This window comes from Rhamphochromis longiceps, linkage group LG18, assembly GCF_057381845.1.
Source record: "Rhamphochromis longiceps isolate RC_006_pf linkage group LG18, R_longiceps_female_GT1.1, whole genome shotgun sequence".
NCBI lineage: Eukaryota > Metazoa > Chordata > Actinopteri > Cichliformes > Cichlidae > Rhamphochromis > Rhamphochromis longiceps.
In genome coordinates, this window is record NC_140574.1 from 2,574,096 (window position 1) to 2,596,988 (window position 22,893).

Here is a 22,893-nt window from a genome sequence, read left to right on the forward strand (position 1 = left end):
AACACTTGAATTTTAGCCTGTAGGTGTGAATAGACTGTGGAGTCCTGGACCAATGAGCTCGTCTATGTTCTGCCATCTGTTTTTGCAAGAGGTTGTTTGTACACTACATTACTCTGTGTCAGGGGACCAGTGTTCCAAATTAACTGGTGATGTTCACACAGATGTGTCGCAGACTTTTCAGGAGCCCTACTGACTGATCTGTGACATTTGTGAGGTTGATTTAAACACAGTCTGCATTCTTCTTTCTCTTGACCAGTAAAATATTAAGAACTTTCTGGAGTTTACCCGGTGATATCCCCATGTTGTGGAATGTTTTTATGGCATATATACCTGTATACACCGACATATACTCACATATATACTATGCAATTATATATACTTGTATACACTATATACACCTACACTGGAGTGTTTATATAATGGAACCACTGTGATACGCATCTAACCTAAATCTTCAAATCACAAGACCCATATATTTAGGTCAAATATTATTTACAAATATATTAATAAAGTCTGTGCCACTTGTTGTATGAGCACCTGTTCATCAGTACTGTTTGAAATGTAGTTGTTAGGGTCAATAAGTAACCTCTGATCATGTTATGGCCAACGGTGACAAGTCCAAGCATAGGGTTAAATAAACCTGACCCTGCTAAAGATGCACCTGGGAGCCTCTCTGCCCGTCTTTGCTGCCAAAACGTTGTAAACAACCCGTCTTTAACAAATATAGTAAACACACTTGGCCTGGCTGAGAATCAATGTTCCCTCTAATGTTTCATGTGTCTGAGCGAACGCACAAACTCCCTGAGCGTCCCTTGGGCCACTGTGAGCAAAAGCAGACGTGTGCACTGTGGTCACGCCGGCATCCAATCCATCCAAGTTACATGTTTATTAAAATAATCAGATTACAGCATTTATGTTAGACTACTTTTAATTAACTGCTTTATCCCACTTACAATGAAAATTAAAAATAAATCTTGTTCATGACCTGTGTAGCATGTTAACACTATTGGAAGGAAAAATAACTTGAACTCCAATTTTGAAAACACAACTTTCTTTCTTTTTTTCTTTTTTTTTTTTAAATATAGCTCTGACTTGTATTCTGAGTCTGAGTCTGTGGTCTGGGAGAGAGTCTGTAACTCTGTCTGCAAAATACAGTAAATAATGACCAATGTTGGGCCATTAATTATGTAGTTACTTCTTCAAAAAGTAACTGAGTTTTGCAAGTTTTTTGCAGCTGTTCACCTAAAAATGCAGCCAAAGCGTTTTTTAAACAAACATTTCAAACTATTTACAGAACAATCAGCTGTTCTGCATCAAATCTGATGCCACACAAATTATTTGTGCCACTCCAAAAAATAATTCCTGTCCACTATGAGATGAAGGAGAACAACAGCCTGATACCTGCAGGCCTGACAACAGCAGATGTGTCACTGCTGTAACACCTGTAACACTCAGCAGTCGCCTCATTGTTCTGACACACACAACACTACACACTGACTACACACTGACTACACACTGACTACACACAACACTACACACTGACTACACACTAACTACACACTAACTACACACTAACTACACACTAACTACACACTAACTACACACTGACTACACACTGACTACACACTGACTACACACTAACTACACACTAACTACACACTGACTACACACTAACTACACACTGACTACACACTAACTACACACTGACTACACAAGATTTGTGCTACACGTCGCAAATCTCTCACATCTCAAACACGCCGTCACTCCTTAAACTTCCCCCGTCCTAAACAACTAAATGCCACGTTGCCATATCATGTTTTGATTGGTCCACATGGTGCATTTTTCCACCAATAGGAAAGGCGGGGAGGGGGGGTGTCTTTGCTCACAGGCTTTCGAGTGTTTTCCTTATAAAACGCCGCTTTTACCGTTTCTTCCCGCAGTAAATATAAACAACGACAGTATTCAGGAAGAAAACCAAACATTGCAGATATTTTATCATAACTCTGGTTTTACGTGGCCGATCAACACAATTTAAAAACTGGTATAAAGTCCACACTTTGTCCGTCAGTTGTTCCGTCAGTCCTGCTCACATCTCCAATGGTTGTGCACGTTGTCATTAACGTGGCTTCACTTTTTGTGCGCAACACAGATTTTCTGTGCGCAGAGACCGAGCCAGCGCAGCTTAGAGGGAACATTGGTCCTATATAAGAAATATTCTTCTTAAGAAGGCTTTGTGAAAATCATTCCAGACCTATCTACTAGGGGTGCAACGATACTCGTATTGATATTGAACCATTCGATACAGTGCTTTCGGTTCGGTACGCACATGTATCGAACAATACAAAATTTTTAATTTATTTTATCAACTTTTCTCCGGATGATGCTGTCTGTGTTGAGCGCTCAGTGGATCTGGGCTCGACAGTGCAGCCTAGGCGGAGTAGTCGAACGCAGATTCACTGAGCGCAGGGCAAGCTAGCGAGACAGAAGTTAAGCTCTCGTTGCAACACGGCAAATTGAACCTCCCCCACCCTCATTCAGATCTGGCGTTTGGAACTATTTTGGTTTTCATGTGACGTATGACCCTGAAGGTAAGCGCGTCATGGACTAAAGTAAAACAGTATGTTGGATGTGCCACACAATGCTCAATTACATGGGTGGGAACTAGTGTGTTAGCGCAGTTAGCTCGTTAACGTGTTGGCCGTCCAGCCCCATGCACGGGGCGATCGGCGGTAGCTCGTTAACGGAGATTTGCCGTGTTGTGGCGTTAACGTCATTTCAACGAGATTAACGCTGACAGCACTAGTGGGAACACAACGAATATGACTGCACATTTACTCCGACATCATCCTAGTGCAAAGACAAAAACAACAAGCACGCATGCTACAAACTTTACCCGAGTCATTTAGACAGCCGTTAGCACATGATTCTCCTTATGGGGACCTGATATGTTTAATATGCTGCTGAGAATATAGCCCAGAAGCGTATAGTAGAGCTTTTATTTTGGAAAGAGCCATTTCTCTGTAATAAACTCTCTTTTCCAAAGATGAGGGATTTCTCCATCAGATAGATTTTTTAAATTACTTTGTAGTTTCAGCAACATTAAATTTAAAAACTGTACTTTTGAGTTAAAATACATATTTGTAATTTTAATAAATGACAAATTAAAAAAGCATGAACATTTATTTTTGTATCGAAAAAATATCGAACCGAACCGAACCGTGAATTTTGTTTATTGTTGTCACGGCGGGGTGCGCCGATGTGTATGGAAACAGGACCCAAAAGCAGATGATGACGAGGAGTAGTAAGTTTAAACAGAAAAGTGATCCTTTATTGAGAAGACGGCAGGGAAAACCAGGAAACCAAAGCAAACTGTCAAAACACTACGAAACAAAACACTAAGAGGTACTAAGACCAAAAACTATAACTATAACTGTGGAGAACATAAACAGGCAAAGCCGAAAACTAAGGCTAAGGTCAAAATAACAGACGACCCGACAATGGCATGCAGAAAACAAAGGGCTTAAATACATACAAGAGGTGATCAGGGGAAGTGGAGACACATGGGGGAACAGCTGACTGACATAAACCTAATGACAGGACCAGGAGAGGAAAGCTAAATACAATAAACAAAGAACACATGACACTGTCAGAATAAAACAGGAAACACTGAAAACTAAACATGACAACACAATAAGACAGACCTAATACGTGATGAATGAATACAAAACCCCAAACATAAAAACCCCAGGAACAATAACCAATAACTGCCCAAACTAAAGGCAAAATAGGAAATAACACAAAAACTAATAACATATCAAAAAATGAGAAAAATACAAAGAGAACTCAGAGTGCTGGGTCAGAGACCCAGCCTGTGACAATTGTTGCACCCCTACTATCTACTATTATTTATTTAAAGCCTTTTGGTTATATGATGTTGAGATTTAAATATATATTTTAAGACTTATTTTCTATTATATTGTTTTATGAACTTTAATAATGAAGGTTTGTACAGCAAGGCCCCTTTAGACTCATAAACTAAGTGCTCAGCCAGACTGAGAAACAGGAAGTTAGTGTAGAGCTATAAAAGTATATTAATAAATACAGGAAGCCAGACAGAAAAGAGGAACTTGTACCATATAAGGAGTGTTTGTATCGAAACTGTGTGACGTGTAAAGTACCAAAATAACACCTATATGTGAGACGTTTTTAAATTCTAATGTTAGAGTTTCTGCAACTAGCTTTGGGGCTGTGCAGGGCTCTCTCTCTCTCTCTCTCTTCTGGAAGATGATTGAATAAAAAGAAATATAAATGTTTTGACCACTATGAGTTGGTTTTCTCTGTTCTATCACGGGGACAAAAGGATCTGGTTTTAATAAGACCTACCTCGGCTCTTGTGCAGGTGAAACCAAAGGGAAGATTTGCTTCACCATATTTTCTAGTCTTTGGCTTAGAATGAAGTTGGTTTGGAAACATATTCAACGATGTTTCATCTCCTGCTTTGCGTTTCTGTGGGCGCCCCGTGCTAGCAGTGTTCAAGCGTTTTGTCCCCCCCCCCCCCCCCCCCCCCCCCCTCTTTTCATTCCGCTCCCCACCTACAATGGCTCTGCGTCCCCCCTAGGGGGCGGGCCCCACACTTTGGGAAGGTCTTCTCTAGCAGATCATTACATGAAGGAACCTGTTAAACACAAGTGCGCTCATGCTCACAGGTGATCACACCCACAAACTACACCCTTTTTGGCTCCTACCTCAAAGCACACTGTGTTCTGTTGATCTTACGTGCTGCACAATAATGTTTAATATTTAGTATTTACTGTCATATTCCCATATATCATCGTGATGTTGTTTATTGTATTACTGATCCAGGTGATTGATATTTGTATTTTTTGTTTTGTTCCTCTTCCCCACTGTTTTTCTTTCCCTCTTTCTTTCCCCCAGTCAAGTCTGTCCCGTGTGTAGCAAGTGAAAATAAAATAAAATAAACAATAAAAGCAAAGGCTGGGATGGTCCAAGTGCCAAACAGCCCTGGTGGAGTGAGGAGCTGTAGAGAGAAGCAGATGCTCTGTTTCTAAAAATGTTTTAAGCTTGTTTCAAAGATTCTGTGCAGCAGCTTTAAATGTTTTCCAAAAGCACACAGACACTTATCAGTGTTTCTCACACTTTTCACAGTGACTGAGAAAATGTCAAGCTCTCCCAAGTAGCACTATGAAAGCATGAAACTCATAAATCTTACAACACAAAATTGCAATCTGTTTCTAAAATGAAAAGTCACATTGGTTAAAATAAAATACAAACTGTGCAGAGCCATAGTAGAATCTGCAGTAAAGATCTTTTCATACATTGTAGAGATTGTACCAAAGGCAAAGGTTCCTCCATTTCTATAATTCTTTTATCATTATTTTGTACATTCGTAGATTTCAAGGATTCTTCTGTTTTTGCAGTTATTTTTATGTACCCGTGTACCTATTATGTACCTATTATACACACACATGAAAAGTGAATCTCTGTCCAAAAATGCACTCAGTTTACTTCTTACTCACTGTGAGCATCATTCATTATTCTCCCAGTAATTAAGGTTAGGATTTGTATTTTTTTATTCCAATCCATTCTTCTTTTGCAGCATTTAAATAACCTTTATCAGATTTGATGGTTTTGTTACAGACTTTTCAAAATGTGGGATTAAATTGTGTTAAAATGTACAAAACAGTGATGTCATGTTTTGTGACGAGGACCGAGGCACAGAGAGACTTGATGAATTTAAGAATCTTATGGTTTAATAAAGAAATTTGCAGACTTGCACAGAGATGGTAAAATTATGATGCCTGATAACGGAGACGAAGACAACAGACGACGAGGACAGGGAGGAACAGGGGTTTAAATGCACCAAGGAGACAGTCAGAGAGAACTCGGGACAACTGGAGACATTTAAGGATGCAGGGACTGACAGAGACGGTCTCAAACTCCTCCGAGTAAAGTTTGTTGCCTGGCTGGTCAGCTCTCTGGGTGCTCAGCACCCTCAAAGCTCTGATCCTAGCAGCGCCCTGATAGCTGATAAACATTTACTGTGTTTTATGAAGCAACTAAATTACAGAAAAATTACAGGAAAGGAAACAAAAAGTAAAATTACACTTTTTAAATAAAAGCATAAAAATCAACACAATAAAAAGTCCATAAACATCAACATCAGGAGTCACTGAGAAAATAAACGTAATATTAGATCAAAGTTAAAGAATATAAAATATGCGGAAAACAAAAAGTAAAAAGTTGAACATTGTAAAGTCCAATAAAATATAATCACATTTCTATGTTAAAGATAAATCAGTTTTAAAATGAGATCTTATCAGGCAGCAAACAGTGAATATGAGATTTTTTACGTGTTGTTTGTCTTTGTCGACTGAGTTCAAATCTTTATCGTCTCAGTTCAAACTGGTCTCGACCTTTTCTTTGTTCTTCTTTGTGATCACATGAATGTTCAGTGAAGGAGTTTCTCTCCTTGCTCTATTTTAGCCATGAGCTCTGCTTTTCCTTTCATCTCCATCAGAGACTCAACTCGTCTCTTCCAGCCTGGTTTGCCCTCAGATTTCTCTCCTTCCATAAGCATGTCGATGTACTCTGGAGTGGACAGAGGGTTTGCCTTCAGTGCTATCTCTTTGAGTCTGTTCAGACACTTGGAAGATTTCTCCATCAGTTTCATCACTTCAACCTGTAAACTTTCATATTGAGCCTTCAGTTTTACAGCAAATATCTTCTCCATTCCCAGGTATCGCCTCCTCTCTGCTCCATACATGTTAAGTTTATCACTCGTCTCTTTTATCTCCTCAAGCTTGGCTAACCCAAGTTTCACCTGCTCCTGCAGATTCTCGAGCTGCTTTCTTTCTCTGAGGACTTCCTTTGTCAGTGTCAAGCTTTTAGTTTCTATTTTATTCAGAGCAGCAAAAAACCTTTTCATGCTTTTTGTCCCCATTTTCCAAAACATCTGATCAAATTCACCTTCTTCTTCATCATCACTCATTCTGTCTCGTTCGGCTGATCTGTTGTTTTCTAAAAGTGCTGAATTATTGAATTTGAAGTGAGCCGGCAGTCCGTCTTTTGTTTTAGGACATGGGACTCCTGCAGCATTGATCGCCTCTAGAACTGGAGGTCTCTCTGTCTCTTTCTATGCCTCTTGTATCTCCAAAGCCTGGAGTGTCAATAATGGTCAGAGAGAACGGGATTTTGAATCCATCCTGGTGGTTGATTTTGTAAACATCATTCTTCATTTATTTATGTATTTCACACATGGTTCAACAGTGTTTTATTTCGCTCCCAGGAGCGCACGCCCCCGACGGACGTAAACAAACAGAGGGAGAGGGGAGAGGGAGTGAGAACACAACATCACGGGCAGGCCAGCTGGTGGGGACCGTCGGACCATGACAAAATCAAGCTCTTTGACATCAACAAAACTCGCTGTGATTGGACAAAGAGAAATGCTGAGTATGACACTTATACACATAACATGTTGTGATCAGGAGTATAATCAGTGAGGAGAACTGACTGATTATAGATTATAATCTGTGCGCCTCAGTCTGTAGTAACTCTGGTTGGATGTTAGAGGATCAAATGCTTAAAGACAATAATGTGTTTTTCCTGGATTTTAGGTTGAAACTTTCACAAATATTAGAGACTGTTCATTTCTTTATAAGTCAGCAAACGTACAGATTCAGCAGGGAAGAAATACATTTTTGCTCTATGGTTCATTTTCAGAAGAGTCAAATATTATAAAAACAAACTTCAGACACAGAGAAAGCCTTCGGTGAAGATGAAAGATCTGATTTATAAAATACTTCAGAAAGTGAGTTAATCTGATTTGTAAAAGCAAAAACCTTCAACAACCAGTTTGTTCTAAATGAGGCTGTTGCTGTTTTTAGTCACAGAAACAGGAAGTCGAGTCAAATTTTATGAAATATTATAAACTGTTTTCATCATGAGGCTGTAATTAAAGCTGTTTAAATGCTGCTGTTATTTTAAGATTGCTCACATCCCATCAACAAAGGTTTGTGTTGCTGAGGCAACAGGCAACATCCAAACTGTGCAACAGTAATGACTCAACCACAAACACACACACATATTTATTTATTTATTTATTCATTTGTTGTGGTTTTGACACAATGACAATAAAAAGATTCAGAGTAATAAAGCAGAAGTTTATTGTTAGTATATCTGAGCTGTGATGTGTTTATGATCTATTATTCATTCAGGCCGGCTCTGAACCACACAGTCCCATCGTGATGTCGGCTCAGGCCACAAACTGCAGCTTCATCTCAACATTTCATCACTGACTACATTTCTATGACATCACAGCAGGTAGATACCTGAGGTGAAGGAATCATGCAGGGATCACAGGTCACCCTCTGACCTCCATCTACCTGGACAGACGAGCTGATCTTGTGCATGATGAAGTCTGCAGCACAGAGATCAAATTCAACTATTTAAAAACGTTTGATGAAAAAAACAAAAAAAAACAAAAAAAAAACGTTTGATGCTTCTTAAACATTTTTGTCACCAGCAGTGGGCAGAGCCTTTGTGTTGTTGATGTTGTCATTAATGTGCAGGTTTCTGTCTCTTTACAGTCCATCCACTCGTTCTGAAGTCCTCCAGGACTCTCTGTGCTTCTTGAACTGATCCTATCCTGACCTGAGGGACGAGTTTAGCAGCAGAAGAGTTTGAACATGTCAGCAGCAGCAGCCAGACCTTCACTGGTACAGCTTTGTCTCCCAGTAACTCCTGCAGGCTTTGGTAAACTTCTACAGCATCTTAAAATACTGGTGGAGTTTTCTGAAGACAAACGTCTCCATAAAATCTGCAGGAGAATTTATCAACATTAGTTTTGTCCCATCCTCCATTTTCATTGAATCCTCAATGACATTTTGGAATTTTCTGGACGATCATCTTAAACTCCTGAATGTCTTCATATGTTTCTCTTCAGACACCTCAGTCAAACACACAGAAAGCTCCACACAAGCCTGAGCATCAACAATGTTTTAGTATCAAACTACTTGTTAATCAGTTTAGAGTCTCTGAAAATGAGGGACTGTGTATAGAAATGTCTGTAATTCTTAAACATTTACTGGAAGATTTTTGTCAAACCTGAATTAAAGCTAAAAATCTGAACTTGATTCTGATTCTTTTATTTGTTATTTATTTAAAATCCACTGTGGTAGTTTGCAGAGACAAAACTATAGATCTTGTGTCTTTGTTCACTAAGAATCTGACTGTAATGATAACACTGATATTTCTCACACGCTGTGTTCATCTGTCTTCAGACCACAGCTCTCTGTGTTTCTTCTACCTCTGATGTTGTTCAGTCACATTTAACTTCAAGTTGGTATTAAATGCAGTGAAATGTGTTTTCAAACAGCAGACAGTGTAGAAGCATGCAGGCATTATCTGATGAGCTGACATGTTTAAGATGAAGAATAAAATCTTCAGGTTCGGCTTTTTTCCAGCTCAGCAGTCAGACTGAAGCAGATCAGTGATGCTGACTGAGAGGCCTGTTCACCAAAATCATCCTGCAGGTCAGCTTTTTATGTTAATGAGAACATTACACTCACAAACTCATGATCATGTGACCATGATCTTAAAGCTAATCCAGCAGGTTCGAGTAATTATTAATGAATCAGAGCTCAAATTATTACTTTAAAAACATCAGGACACCTGCTAACAAATGAGAGAATATGGACCAATCAGCTCGCTGAATTCTGATCTTAATAAAGTGACTTCCAGCTGCTTCCTGTTACAACAGGTCACCACAGCGTGCAGCTCCTGACACGACAACAAAGGGATTCATGTCTCTGTTTAATCAAACACAACTTAATGACAGGACTGGCTGAATAAATGTTTAACTGTGAACAAACGCTGTGTCACAGTGAGATTTTAGAATTGACATTTGTACTTAGAAACATAATCATATATGCTTAGAGTCTACAATTGTTTGCATACTGATAGAAGGTCTCATCCTTAGTAAGACTCTGTGTACTATGAGATGGGAGGACGTTCACTCCTTTTTCCAGAGTGTTCTGGCATACCTCACATACATCCGAGGGTCATGAGAGAGGTTGTATCTTCTGTTTCTGATATATGGTACGGCAGACACATCTGTATCTGTTTGAGTATAAGAGCCTTTTCTTTAGGTGGACCGCTGTTTTGCCCCTGCAGCGGATTGTCTCTTTCTTCCAGCAAAGGGTTTTACTTAGATAAAGCTAACACACCGGCAGCACGAGTGCTCAGGAAGCAAATGAAAATGAAGCTGTAAATGTGTAAATGACACGTGTGAGTTAGTAAAACTACGTCCCCTCACACAGAGGATAAAACAGCTGCTCTCATATGTGTGATAAACATTTGCTGTGTTTTATGAAGCAACAGAAAAATCCAGAAAAATCCAGGAAAGGAAACAAAAAGTAAAATTACACTTTTTAAATAAAAGCATAAAAATCAACACAATAAAAAGTCCATTAACATCAACATCAGGAGTCACTGAGAAAATAAACTTAATATTAGATCAAACATAAAGAATATAAAATATGCTGAAAACAAAAAGTAAAAGGTTGAACATTGTAAAATCCAATAAAATATAATTACACTTCTATGTTAAAGATAAATCAGTTTTAAAATGAGATCTTATCAGGAAGCAAACAGTAAATATGAGTTGTTTTTTTTACGTGTCGTTTGTCGTCGTTGACTGAGTTCAAATTTTTATCATCTCAGTTCAAACTGCTCTCGACCTTTTCTTCGTTCTTCTTTGTGATCACATGAATGTTCAGTAAAAGAGTTTCTCTCCTTGCTCTATTTTAGCCATGAGCTCTGCTTTTGATTTCATGGACCTCAGAGACTGAACTCGTTGCTTCCAGCCTGGTTTGCCCTCAGATTTCTCTTCTTCAATAAGCATGTCGATGTACTCTGGAGTGGACAGAGGGTTTGTCTTCAGTGATGTCTCTTTGAGTCTGTTCAGACACTTGGAAGATCTCTCCATTAGTTTCTTCCCTTCAGCATGCAAACAGTCATATTCAGCATTCAGTTTATCAATCACTTTCTGAACAGTCATCTTCTCTCCTTTGGCCTTCAAGTACTTTTCTTTCAGCTCTTTTATTGTTCTTTTCTCTTTAACGTCTTTATAGACCCATCTGTACTTCTGATTAAAGTGTACATTCCAAATACATTTGCCTGGACACTGAGTACAATATCCATCTGATCCCATTGTTGGACAGTATCTTTTATCTGCATCATTTGCTATGGTGCATGGATAGTGACAGGTGGCATGACACTGCTGACAGTTGGTGCTGTAGTTTCCAGATCCAGAAATGTCCTCCTGAACAGGCTTTTTGACAGTAACTTCAAATTCAAAGTTCTCCTTTCTGCTGATCTCTGCTTCATATTCTTTAAGTTTCTCACTCGTCTCTTTTATCTCCTCAAGCTTGGCTAACCCAAGTTTCACCTGCTCCTGCATTTTCTCAACTGAAATCTCGAGCTGCTCCCTTTCTCTGAGGACTTCCTTTGTCAGTGTCAAGCTTTTAGTTTCTATAAGACTCAGAGCAGCAAAAAAACTCTTCATGTTTTCTGCCCCCATTTCCCAAAAAATCTGATCAAAGCCTCCTTTATTACCCTTCCTCCAACTGACTTCTTCAGATGATCCTTTCTGCGCAAACAATGCTGAATTATTGAACTTGAAGTGAGTTGGAAGTCCGTCTTTTGTTTTAGGACATGGGACTCCTGCAGCATTGATCGCCTCTTGAACTGGAGGTCGCTGACCGTCTGCAAATGTCACCACAATGCTGATGTTTTCTGCCACATCTTTGCCAAAGATTGAGAGCACTGAATCAAACACATATTTCTGTGTTGGTGTGAGTCGTGCTAAAGCAGCCTGAGCTACAAAACACACAGCATCGATTTCACTGACACCATGTGAGGAAGTGAAGAGATTACGTAGCTGCTCTGTGATCTCTCTGTCTCTTTCTATGCCTCTTGTATCTCCAAAGCCTGGAGTGTCAATAATGGTCAGAGAGAACGGGATTTGAAATCCATCCTGGTGGTTGATTTTGTAAACAGTGACTTCAGAGGTCTGACTGTGAGCTCGTGATGTTGGCTGATCCTCATTAATGAATTTAAACCTGAAACTGTCCTCCCACTCGACACCAACAATGTAGTTGATCATCCCATCGATCAGAGTGGACTTTCCTGATCCTGTCGCTCCAAAAAGCATTATTGTACGATTCGGCCTCGTGCTTTCCTCTCCAAAGTTAAACTTCCTGCATCCATATATGTTCATGTGTTCTTCTGTCAGAGGCAGTTTGTAAACTGAGGGGGAATCAGATTTGATCTTTTCACTTCTATCTCTCAGTTTTTCTGCCAAACATGTTTCTTTGTTTCTGCCACTTGAAGTTGTTTTAATAGAAACTTGATTATCCGGCCCGACACCTGCTGAGGTCACTGCTCTGCATCTGAGCACATACTCTGTGTTTGGCTTCAGATCTCTCACTGTGACTTCTTCAGCCTTTGCTTCTGTCTTCTGCTGCCATCCATCCTCTCCACTGACACAGTACTCAACAGAGTAGGAGGTGATGTTCTCTGCTCCAAATCTGGGTGGAGAAATCTTCAGTGTCACACTGTTGTGGTTTATGTCAGCTGCAGTCACAGTTTCAGGCTTTGAAGGAGGCTCAAAGTTCTCACTGACAGCAAATCCACCTTCATAAAGGTGGATGCTGGAACCTTCCTGGGTCTCATTAGTTAACCCCACTGTCAGGAACTTCATGTTCTTGTTCTCCTTGTTGGCCTCTGCAAAATCACTGAAGAGTTTTGCTTTCCTCCTCATTTCAGCCGTTACTTCTTTTGAGGCGTACCATTGTTCCTTCTCTACATCATGAGTGTGAGGATCTTGAAGGTCTGGGTTGGTTTTTCCTTTTAAGTATCTTGATAAAGCTGAGAGGTACGGTTCATCCTTTCCCAGAGAGGTGAAAACAAAACACACAACATGCTCTGCACTCAGACTTTCCTTGTACAGATCATTTTGAGACGAGATGATTTTGGTGTTTTTCATCATCCTGGTAAAAGACATTAATGTGTCAACTTCTCTCTCTTTACAGTCCATCCACTCGTTCAGGTTTTTGCTGCTGAAAGGTGAAGAATGTCTCTTCTTCAGGATCTCTGCAAGCTCAGCTTCCTCTTCTCCTCCTCCTCGGATTGATGGAAGTTTCTTGGCCAAAGTCTGTTGGAATTCCAGCTTGAACTCAGAGCACATTTCTTTGAAAGTTTTCATTTTCTTACCAATCTGTTGGAACTGCTGTGCAGTGCTGGTTCCCAGTACATCATTGCTCCTCATTTCCAGCTCACTGAAGTCCTCCAGGACTGTCTGTGCTTCTTGAACTAATCTTGTACTGATCTGACGGACGAGTTTAGCAGCAGAAGAATCTAAAGCTGTCAGTGGCAGCAGCCAGACCTTCACTGGTACAGCTTTGTCTCCCAGTAATCCTGGCAGGCTTTGGTAGACTGTTATTGCATCGTGAAAGGTTGTTGGTGGTTTTGGAAGACAGAAGTCTCCATAAAACCTGCAGGAGAATTTATGAACACTTTCTTTGTCCTTGTCTTCCATCTTCAGGGAACCTTCACCTTTTATTGAAAGTAAGGGAATCTTGTTGATGATCACCTTCAAGTTGCCCTGAACATCTTGATGATTTTCCTGTTCAGAAACTTCACGGTCAAACACAAAGAAAGCTTGTGCTCCATAAAGAATAGCTGTGACTACATGTGTTGCTAAGCCTTGATCAAAAACATATGGATGCTTCACGTTTCCTCTTCCAAGATGATTCATGGACAGCTCCTGGATCTTTGTGGTTGCCTTGAACTTCAGTGTTACTCTGGCCTGATTTCTGGAAGATTTACTATCATTCAGATATTTGGCAGATCCATCAACCTGAACCAGTCCACCCAGGAAACTTGCCTTCAGTGAAGCATCAACATTTAGAGCTGAAGATTTGCCAGAAATTGATTCAGATGCAACAATTTCGAACTCATTAGAGGGCTGTGATCTTTCTGCTATATCTTCCCTGAGATCCTTACGGTCCCACAGAGTTATTGCTGTAAAGACACAGAGATAGACTTTATTTAATCCCACACTAGAGAAATGAAAATAGAAAAAATAAACAAGAAGAAAACAATCCAAAATACTATACTGTGTACAGATGCTTACTATATACAGTAAAATACCCCAAGGTGGTTGTTGTTCTTATTAGTCTATATATAAAGTGCAGCAGGAGTAGTAATAATAAACATGTATTTTTAAACAGTATGAAAACATATCAGACAAAACAACATATTACACATGAACATTACCCAAATGCCTGTCTAAATAAATGTGTTTTCAACTGTTTTTTAAAAGAAGCAACAGAGTCGATGGTGTGTAGAGGGGAGGTAAACTGTTCCACGATATTGGAGCTAGGGTTTGGAAACCACGATCCCCCTTTGTTTTTAAATGGGTACATGGAATAGTCAGAAGACCACTATCCATGGATCTAACGATATGTTTTTGAGGGTAAGGGTGAAGAAGCTCAATGATATAATTGGGGGTCTCTCGTCGTGAAGACCCAACCTGAAGCCAGTGCAAGGACTTTAACAAGGGAGTGAAATGGGAGAATTTATGACTGTGGGTTAAAAGCCTTGCTGCTGCATTTCGGACCACTTGAAGGTGATTTAAAGAAGCCATTGACATACAGGAAAAGAGTGTGTTACAATAATTTAATTGGAAGGAGATGAAGGCATGGACAAACATTTCCAGTTCACCTTTTGAGACAATAGTCCTAAGTTTGGCAACATTTCTTAAATGAAAAAAGCAAGAGCAGGTCATAGACTTGACATGAGCATCAAAAGACAGATTGCTCAAAAATTAACCCAAGATTCCGAGCAGTAGCTTTTATTGAGGATGACAAAGGACCCAGATTTTTTCTAATGTGAGGCTTGATACTCCCTAGAGCAAAGGTGTCGAACTCCAGGCCTCGAGGGCCGGAGTCCTGCAGGTTTTAGATGTGTCCTTGATCCAACACAGTTGATTTAAATGGCCAAATGACCTCCTCAACATGTTTTGAAGTTCTCCAGAGGCCTGGTAACGAACTAATAATTTGTTTCAGGTGTGTTGACCCAGGGTGAGATCTAAAATCTACAGAACTCCAGCCCCCGAGGCCTGGAGTTTGACACCCCTGCTCTAGAGTGAGAATTAAACACTCAGTCTTGTCTGTGTTCAGCTGCAGAAAATTGTTTGTTTATTGAATTTGAGGTTTCATTTGAGTTAGTATTTCTGATAGATCTTTTAAAGAAACGGGGTGAAAAGATTCCATAATTATGGGGTGTGGGAGGTCACGGTTGAAGGGGCTATCTAAGGAAGTTATATTTCCTCTTACTCATACTGACCTTTCTTCAGTCTCGTCTCATTTAACTGCCACGCTATTTTCAGAGAGAAAATTGTTTAGACATAATTTGCTTCCTCATTGGCTGCTTGTTTCTGAGCCACTAATTTGAGCTGCTTTTACCAAGTAATTATTGAAATGAACTGACTGCATCTTTGTATATAATTAAGTGGACTGTTAAATTGCCCAAAGAACTTTTCACTCCCGTGGGCAAATGCATCATCACCTAATTTCTCCAAGGGGCTTTCAGCCACAAAACTGATTCAGTGCCTCTTTGGTAAATCCCAAAAGTATTTTTTTGTCAAAAGAGGGTTTTGTGCTGGCACAGACTGTTACAAAGTCTTGTTTTTATTAACATGCTTGCATGAAATATTCTGGAGTGAGAACTTAATTTCAGCTCTCCATATCAGTGTTGTTCAAGTTACTTTTTCTGCCTAATCCAGAAAAAACAGGGTGGAGGTTTGCTCGGTGCCTCAGCGGTCATGTCAGTGGGAGGATCCGGGGGTTTCTCTGTGAATGTCACATTCCTGTGGCAGCGTTCTCTGTGCTCGCTCAGATTTGAAGTTTAATTTTTTGCTGTGGAAAGAAGTTTTCTTCCCACGCAGAGTGAACAGCAGATACTAATGTTTTTGTCACTTTTTACAGAATAAAACTTGAATTAATGTAAGTACATCCACGTTTTAAACGCTACATGGTCGTACTCTCTCCGCACTCCATATTATCCATTGTTGATCTACACACGTCTGTCGCTGCCACGGACGTCGCGCGTGCTGATGTCATTGTCATGAGACACTCTCACAAACAAAATCATGGTTTAGTACTGCAGTAATGCAGCGTGATTATGGGAAAGTAACAGTAATCTAATTACACTTTTTGCACTTTTTGCCCTTACATTACTCGTTACTTGAAAAAAGTAATCGCTGCCCATCTCTGCTCCATATTTTACTTCCTGTTCCCGAAAAAAAGTGGCAGAGCATCACTACGTTATGTTCCAACAGGACTACCCCTCTGCCTATATTATAAACTTTGTCCCATGCTGATACTTGTTCCCCACTGACTTCTTTTCTCCCATTGTACCTGAACTAGTAGACACTTGGTATTTTATTAACACCTGATTTGTACAACAAAGCTACACAGTATTTCTTGGCTAACTGTGATCTCATGTCCTTTTTTTCTTTTCTGGAAATTCAAAATCAATAATGAAAAACAGACTGTGCTGTAGAAATGGCTCCAAGTGGATATGACAATAACCACAATGGAGTATAAAAGACTTTCAGACTCAAGCATTCATGTATGTATGTATATATATATATATATACTGTATAATCTATATAATGATTTCTTACCTGGGATCAGTGAGTCTTTGCGGCAGTCATACAGCATCCCAAGACTGAAAGGCCGGCCGAGTGCCGCCACCTCCATCGTACTGCCAGATTCAGAGTCCATGGCTCAGTCTGAACAGGACCAAATGAACAGCTTGTTAGTTTGTTTCTCTTCTGTTTGTTCATGTTCTCACTTGTGTCTGTGTTACCACAGCAGCAGTTTAAGATACTAACCATCCTCACACTCTTTAATCTTTTGAGACAATAGTCTTAAGTCTCCTCAAAGCACATTTAGGTCATTTCCCTTTGTCCTGCTATAAATTTACTGAATTTGATTGATGCTCGGCTCCTTCACAAAAAACAGACAAGTCAGTAAAAATATTTCTTCAGGCTGGGCGGTGCTGCTGCGGGCCCCGGTCCGGATGGGCCTGGGCCCCCTTGCCCTGGTGGGTTCCAGAGTGTGGGGGTGCCTACTGGGGTCAGCGGGGGAGCTGGCCCCAGGGAGGGGCCGCTTGCCCCTCCCTTTCTTCCCTCCCCATCCTCAGCTGCCTCCCTATTCCCGCTCTACCACACCCACCCACATGCAGGGCTTGGGGTGCAGGTATGTCACCAGGGTGCAGGGGGGGCACGCCCCCTCTGTCCCCTTCTGGCCGCCTGTGCCTCAATTTTATTCTGCAACCTAGACATCCACATTACTCACACTCTCACATAACACATCCATGTAGGGCCTTGGGGGTGGGCACGTTTTACAGCATCCAGAGGATGGTCGGTGTACTCCAACCCACCTCTGGCGCTGGTGCCCTACCCTCAATTTTAAATACATTTAGACACTGAGGGTTTTCGGGAGGAGCCGTGCTGCTCTCTGAGAGGAAGCTAGTACCATGCTGTCCTGAGTTTTAAATGCACTTTAGAACAGCACACAGCAACACTACATATGAGCGGGCGTAGGGAGGTTTGGGGTCTTCACTCACCCCGGTTCTGTTAGCCGTCAGGGCTGGGGGGCTGGGAGGAGGTGCTGGCCGTCAGACTGGGGTCTGGGATGCGGGGCCTCCCTGCTACTGCAGATAAGGAGGTGGTCCGCTTGCCTCCACCCCAGAGAGAAGGGTTACATCTCCTGGGTCTAGGTGTGGCTTGCCCCTCTGAGGGCGGGGGTACCTGGACCTGGGATATAGAGTATGTTTGGGGAGTGTGTCTGTCTGTGCAGTGTCTATTTGTGTCTGTCTACACGTTGGGTGAGTGCCGAGTATTTGGTTGTGCATATGGGGTGGGAATGCACGTCTGTGTCCGCGTGTGCCTGTTCGTCTGTGTCTATATGTCAGGTTGGGTCTTAGACTCAACCTCTCTGGGAACATCTCAGGCTCTCAGGCCTATCTCCCCTCACCACACTCCCTGCCGGTGGCTGATGCCCTCAGACGTTGGTGTGTTGGTGGTCCTTGTCGTCTGGGGCTGGGCGCTCATGTATGTACCGACTCACTCCTGGTGGCCGATTGGCGGGGCCGGGCGCCTGTGGCCTGGCTGGGCTCCTTCCGGGGGGTGGGGTGCCCTCAGGCCTCTGGACCTGAAGCTCGGTCCTCTCTGGCACAGCTGGCTGCCGGCAGAGCCCGCGGGCACGCCACTGCAACCCCCTCTGGCCTCTGCTCCGTAGCTGCGGGGTGACCTGTCCTTTGGGGCTCTACTCAGCTCTTCCCAGGAGGGTGGCACAGTCCCCCCCCCACTTTGGTGGTCCTCCTCGGGTCCTCGTGCTCTGGGGCCTCTGGATGTCTGGGGCCTGGATCTCCTCCATACCTGTTTCATACCCTGGGGGACGGGGCTATGGCTCCCCACACTCCCTAGCAGATCGTTACATGGAGAAACCTTTGGAATACAAGCACGCTGATCCACACAGGTGTACACACGGGTATTCACAGACGCGGACTACAGCTTTCTTGGCTGCTGCCTCAAAGCACACTGTGCGCTGTCTATCTTGCATGCTGCACAATATCGTTTATTATTTAGTATCTACTGATATCTACTGCTAGCTAGTTTATTGTGATGGTGCTGTTTTTTTTATTATGTTGCTCTTTGCTGTTTGCTTTCTCTTCTGTTTTTTTTCTCCATACAGGTGATCCAGGTGTTTGGTTTGTTTGTTTGTTTTTCTTCCCCCCCCCCCCCCCCCCCCCCTTCTCACCGTCTCTTCTCCCCTTTGGTTTTCTTTCTCTCCCTCTCTTTCTTTCATTCTTTCTCCCTGTCCTATCCCACAATCATGTCTGTCCCGTTTGTAGCAACTGAAAATAAAATAAATTCATAATTATAATAAAGGTCAATCAAATGGACCAATATGGCAAGGCCATGATGATCCACTTGGTAAAATAAATCCGCTTGGCATCTTTCTTGGCCTTAAGACAACAATTCTGATGGCTAAAGATCCAAACAGGACACAAAAAAAACCAAAAAAATAAAAATAAAAAAAATTTCTTCAGGGTTACTTTTACTTCAGCTTTCAAGCAGACTTCCTGTTAGTATTCAGACCAAGTGTTTGTCAGTCATTCTTAATTTGGTTTCTTACACTTCATTAACTGTCCTAGTTAATAAGGGTTTTATGTGAGATTTTTCAAAAAGTTTTTTGCTTAAAAATGCTTTACTAACTTACTTATAGTAAAATTACTTTTGGAAACATCTCACATATTGTTTAATAATTCTAATTAGCTCCCTTTAAGTGAGAAGTGCCTAAGGAAATTCTAACTATTTGTATGTCGGCTTTCAGTACATTTCCTGCCAGTCAAAGTTCTCATTTATGTTGAAGGAATGTTTCATTTCTCAGTTCAAGCTGTGTGCGTTGGATAAAAATTTGTTTGTGTTGGTAATAAAGTTACTGTTACAGTACTTGGAGTACTGACTGTAGCTGGAGAGCTAAGTCCTCAGTTTGAGTCAGACATTAAAATAAAATTAGTATGCTGTCAGTGGAAAGTTATTTGCCTTACACAACTTTACTGCGTTATTTTTTAACCTTGGTCTTTACCCTTAATTTTTATTGTTGGGGAGGAACTCTGATAAGAGAGTTGGACGTGATAAGCCTGAGAGAGATACTTTTGCTTTCGTGTCCTAAATTTTTATGCTTCGCCTTGTTCTCATAATTAATACACAGGTTATGCAGATGAAATTATATTCCTTTCTTATCACCCAACTTGTCCTTTTTTTCAGCTTAACAAAGAAAAATTTTGTAAGAAATGTAATATTAATTAAAATGACAACCAGTTCATGACAATTTATGTGAAATTTAAGATTAATGTTTAAAATTTTTTTTGAATTTTAAAAATATATCAGGCTGCCATCCTGTTTATGTGTCTGTTTAAACATGCGCACTGTTGACCTACAGATTAATGTTTTTCCTTTAACTTTGCTTTATTAGCATTTAACTTCTTACATTCTGCACTCTAAAGCATCTTCAATCTTAAAAGCCTCTCCTCTACTTTTAACATAAGAAGACAACACATTACTGTAACTGTAGCATCAGTTCATTGGCGCCTAGAATACAGTTCAGTATTGATTAGTAGTTTGTTAATTTTTACAATACATAACAGACCCAAAACTAAGTCCATATATGCACTTTCACCTGGAGACAAAAAGAAAACCTTGGTGTACTCACAGTAGAAAGCTGTGGGATCCTCTGACCTCATCCTGTGCTTTCTGCCTTTATAATCTCTGCAAGGGACAAACTCCACCTGACCTTTACTCATTAACAGAAAGATGTGCAGCAGAGTATCAGGCTGATTTCTGAGAAATGGTGTAACTTCTAGAAAGTTGTTTTAGTGAAACCAAACTAACAGTCTGGGCAATAGTAATAAAAGCCACTGTGGTGCTTTGAGCTAAACGCTAACAGGACTCCTGCATCACAAAAAGAAACCTCTGGGTTTAATCTCGATATCACAGAAGATCTTTCTGTGTGGATTTTGCATGTTTTCAACCTGTGCCAATAAAAGCTTCCTTTAGCTGCCTTTTATTAAACCCCAATTCTTTTGTCTCCATGATAAAACAGAAAACCGACAGCTGCTGAATGAGCCCTCATCTGGGACTCTCCTCAGCTCTTTCTGGGACAGTGGCGCAGCTGCCCCTCTGTGGGTCTTCCTTAGTCTCTTGTGTTCTGGGGGCCTCTGGATGTCTGGAGTTTTGATCTCCTCCATACCTGCTTCATGCCCTGGAGGACGGGGCTGTGGCCCCCCCACACCCTCTAGCAGATCATTACATGAAGGAACCTTTTAAAAAAACAAGCGCGTCCATGCTCACAGGTGTGCACACGGGTGATCACCCGGTAGGTGCTTTGAGGCTCCTACCTCAAAGCACACTGTGCGCTGTCGATCTTACGTGCTGCACAATAATGTTTAATATAATGGATTGGATTTATATAGCGCTTTTCAAGGCACCCAAGGCGCTTTACAATGCCACTATTCATTCACTCTCACATTCATACACTGGTGGAAGCAGCTACGGTTGTAGCCACAGCTGCCCTGGGGCAGACTGACAGAGGCGAGGCTGCCATATCGCGCCATCGGCACAACACCAGTGGGCGGTAGGGTAAAGTGTCTTGCCCAAGGACAGAACGACCAGGACAGAGAGCCCGGGGATCGAACCAGCAACCTTCCGGTTACAGATACGCTTCCCAACCCCCTGAGCCACGGTCGCCCCAAGTATTTAGTATTTACTGTTATATTCACATAGATGATCGTGATGTTGTTTATTATGCTGCTCTTTTTTTTTCTTCTGCTTGTTTCCACTTGTTTCTCAACAGGTGATCCAGGTGATTGATAGATGTATTTTTTGTCTGCTTATTTTGTTGGTTTTTGGTTTTTTGCACTTTATCCTCGTCCCTCTTCCCCGCTCTTTTTCTTTCCCTCTTTCTTTCTCCCTTTTCTTTTCCTCATTCAAGTCTGTCCCGTATTTAGCAAGTGAAAATGAAATAAAATAAACAATAAAAGGTGAATCAAATAGACCAATACGGCAAGGCTGGGATGGTCAATTTGGTAAAGTAAATCCGTTGGGCACCTTTCTTTGCCTTTAGATAATAATTCTGATGGCAAAAGAGCCAAACGGGACAGGCAAAAAAAAAAAAAATAAAACAATGTTGCGCAAGTGAAAATATGCAGACCGAGTAACATTATTAATATGTGAATTGAAAGTTAGAGTACTGCCGAGGATGACACCCAAACTTTTCACAGAAGAAGAAACGGAGGCTGGCGAGTTATTGATAGTAACAGAGAAACTGTTGGTCCTGGATAATCAAAGGAGCTTGCAAAGAAAAGCGTCTGGACTTCTTTAAGTTACTTGAAGACGTTTCACCTCTCATCCAAGAAGCTTCTTCAGTTCTGAACTGAAGAAGCTTCTCAGTAGAGGGAAGTTGGAAGGCAGAAAAACAGTGTAATTGTTGGGTCTGTGTTTCCACAAGCCCCGCTAGTTCTAGAGACTTATTCATCATGAAAGAAAACAAGACAGTCAGCGATTGATCGATTACTTGCGCAAGGGAGGCCTCGTCTGTGTCCACCACGAAAATTACCCCAAATCCAGCCTCCTCCTGCTGCCTTTTATTGAGAAACAGTTCACACAGCAAAGCAACGCCCCCATGGTTCTAAGACAAGGCATTGTATGTATATGTGTGAACTTCTGTATGCATGTAAGAGTAATGTTGCTGGTAATGGTGTTGCGGTTCTTTTTTGTTTTTTGTTTTTTTGTTTTGTTTTGTTGTTTTTCCATAACTTGTGTATCTGCAAATATACACATTCTGTATTTTTCATATGAAAGAAACTATACTGTGGTGGGGCTTGCTAATTTCTTGTTTTTGATTTATGTATGTTATGTTTTGTTTTACTTCATATGTTTCATATGTTGTTTGTTTAATTTAAGACAAAAAAAATTAAATGAATGAGAGGTAAAACTTGAGGGGTAGGGACAAATAAGTAAATACTTCAGCCTACTCCTTTTCAAACAAATAATGGAATGAGATTTTGTAATGATTGTGAAGGCACATGTTTGAAATGTTTGAAATAAAAATGAACTGAACTGAACTGAGTGTGTGTGTGTGTGTGTGTGTGTGTGTGTGTGTGTGTGTGTGTGTGTGTGTGTGTGTGTGTGTGTGTGTGTGTGTGAGACCTCCTGCTGGGCAGAAAGCAGGTAAA

General features: G+C 41.0%; 1 protein-coding gene across 1 annotated transcript in view; it reads right to left on the reverse strand.

Moving 5' to 3' along the window:
- LOC146647398 (uncharacterized) overlaps positions 1-16,874 on the reverse strand; it is a 65,399-nt gene extending 48,525 nt beyond the window's left edge. The window contains exons 1-3 of the mRNA XM_085388815.1: positions 16,772-16,874; positions 11,045-14,103; positions 6,296-6,721 (exon numbers count right to left, since the gene is read on the reverse strand). Coding sequence (XP_085244941.1) covers positions 6,470-6,721; positions 11,045-14,103; positions 16,772-16,871 — 3,411 coding nt within the window. The 5' untranslated portion in view covers positions 16,872-16,874 and the 3' untranslated portion in view covers positions 6,296-6,469. The remainder of the gene's footprint in view (positions 1-6,295; positions 6,722-11,044; positions 14,104-16,771) is intronic.
- Between the last annotated feature and the right edge of the window lie 6,019 nt (positions 16,875-22,893).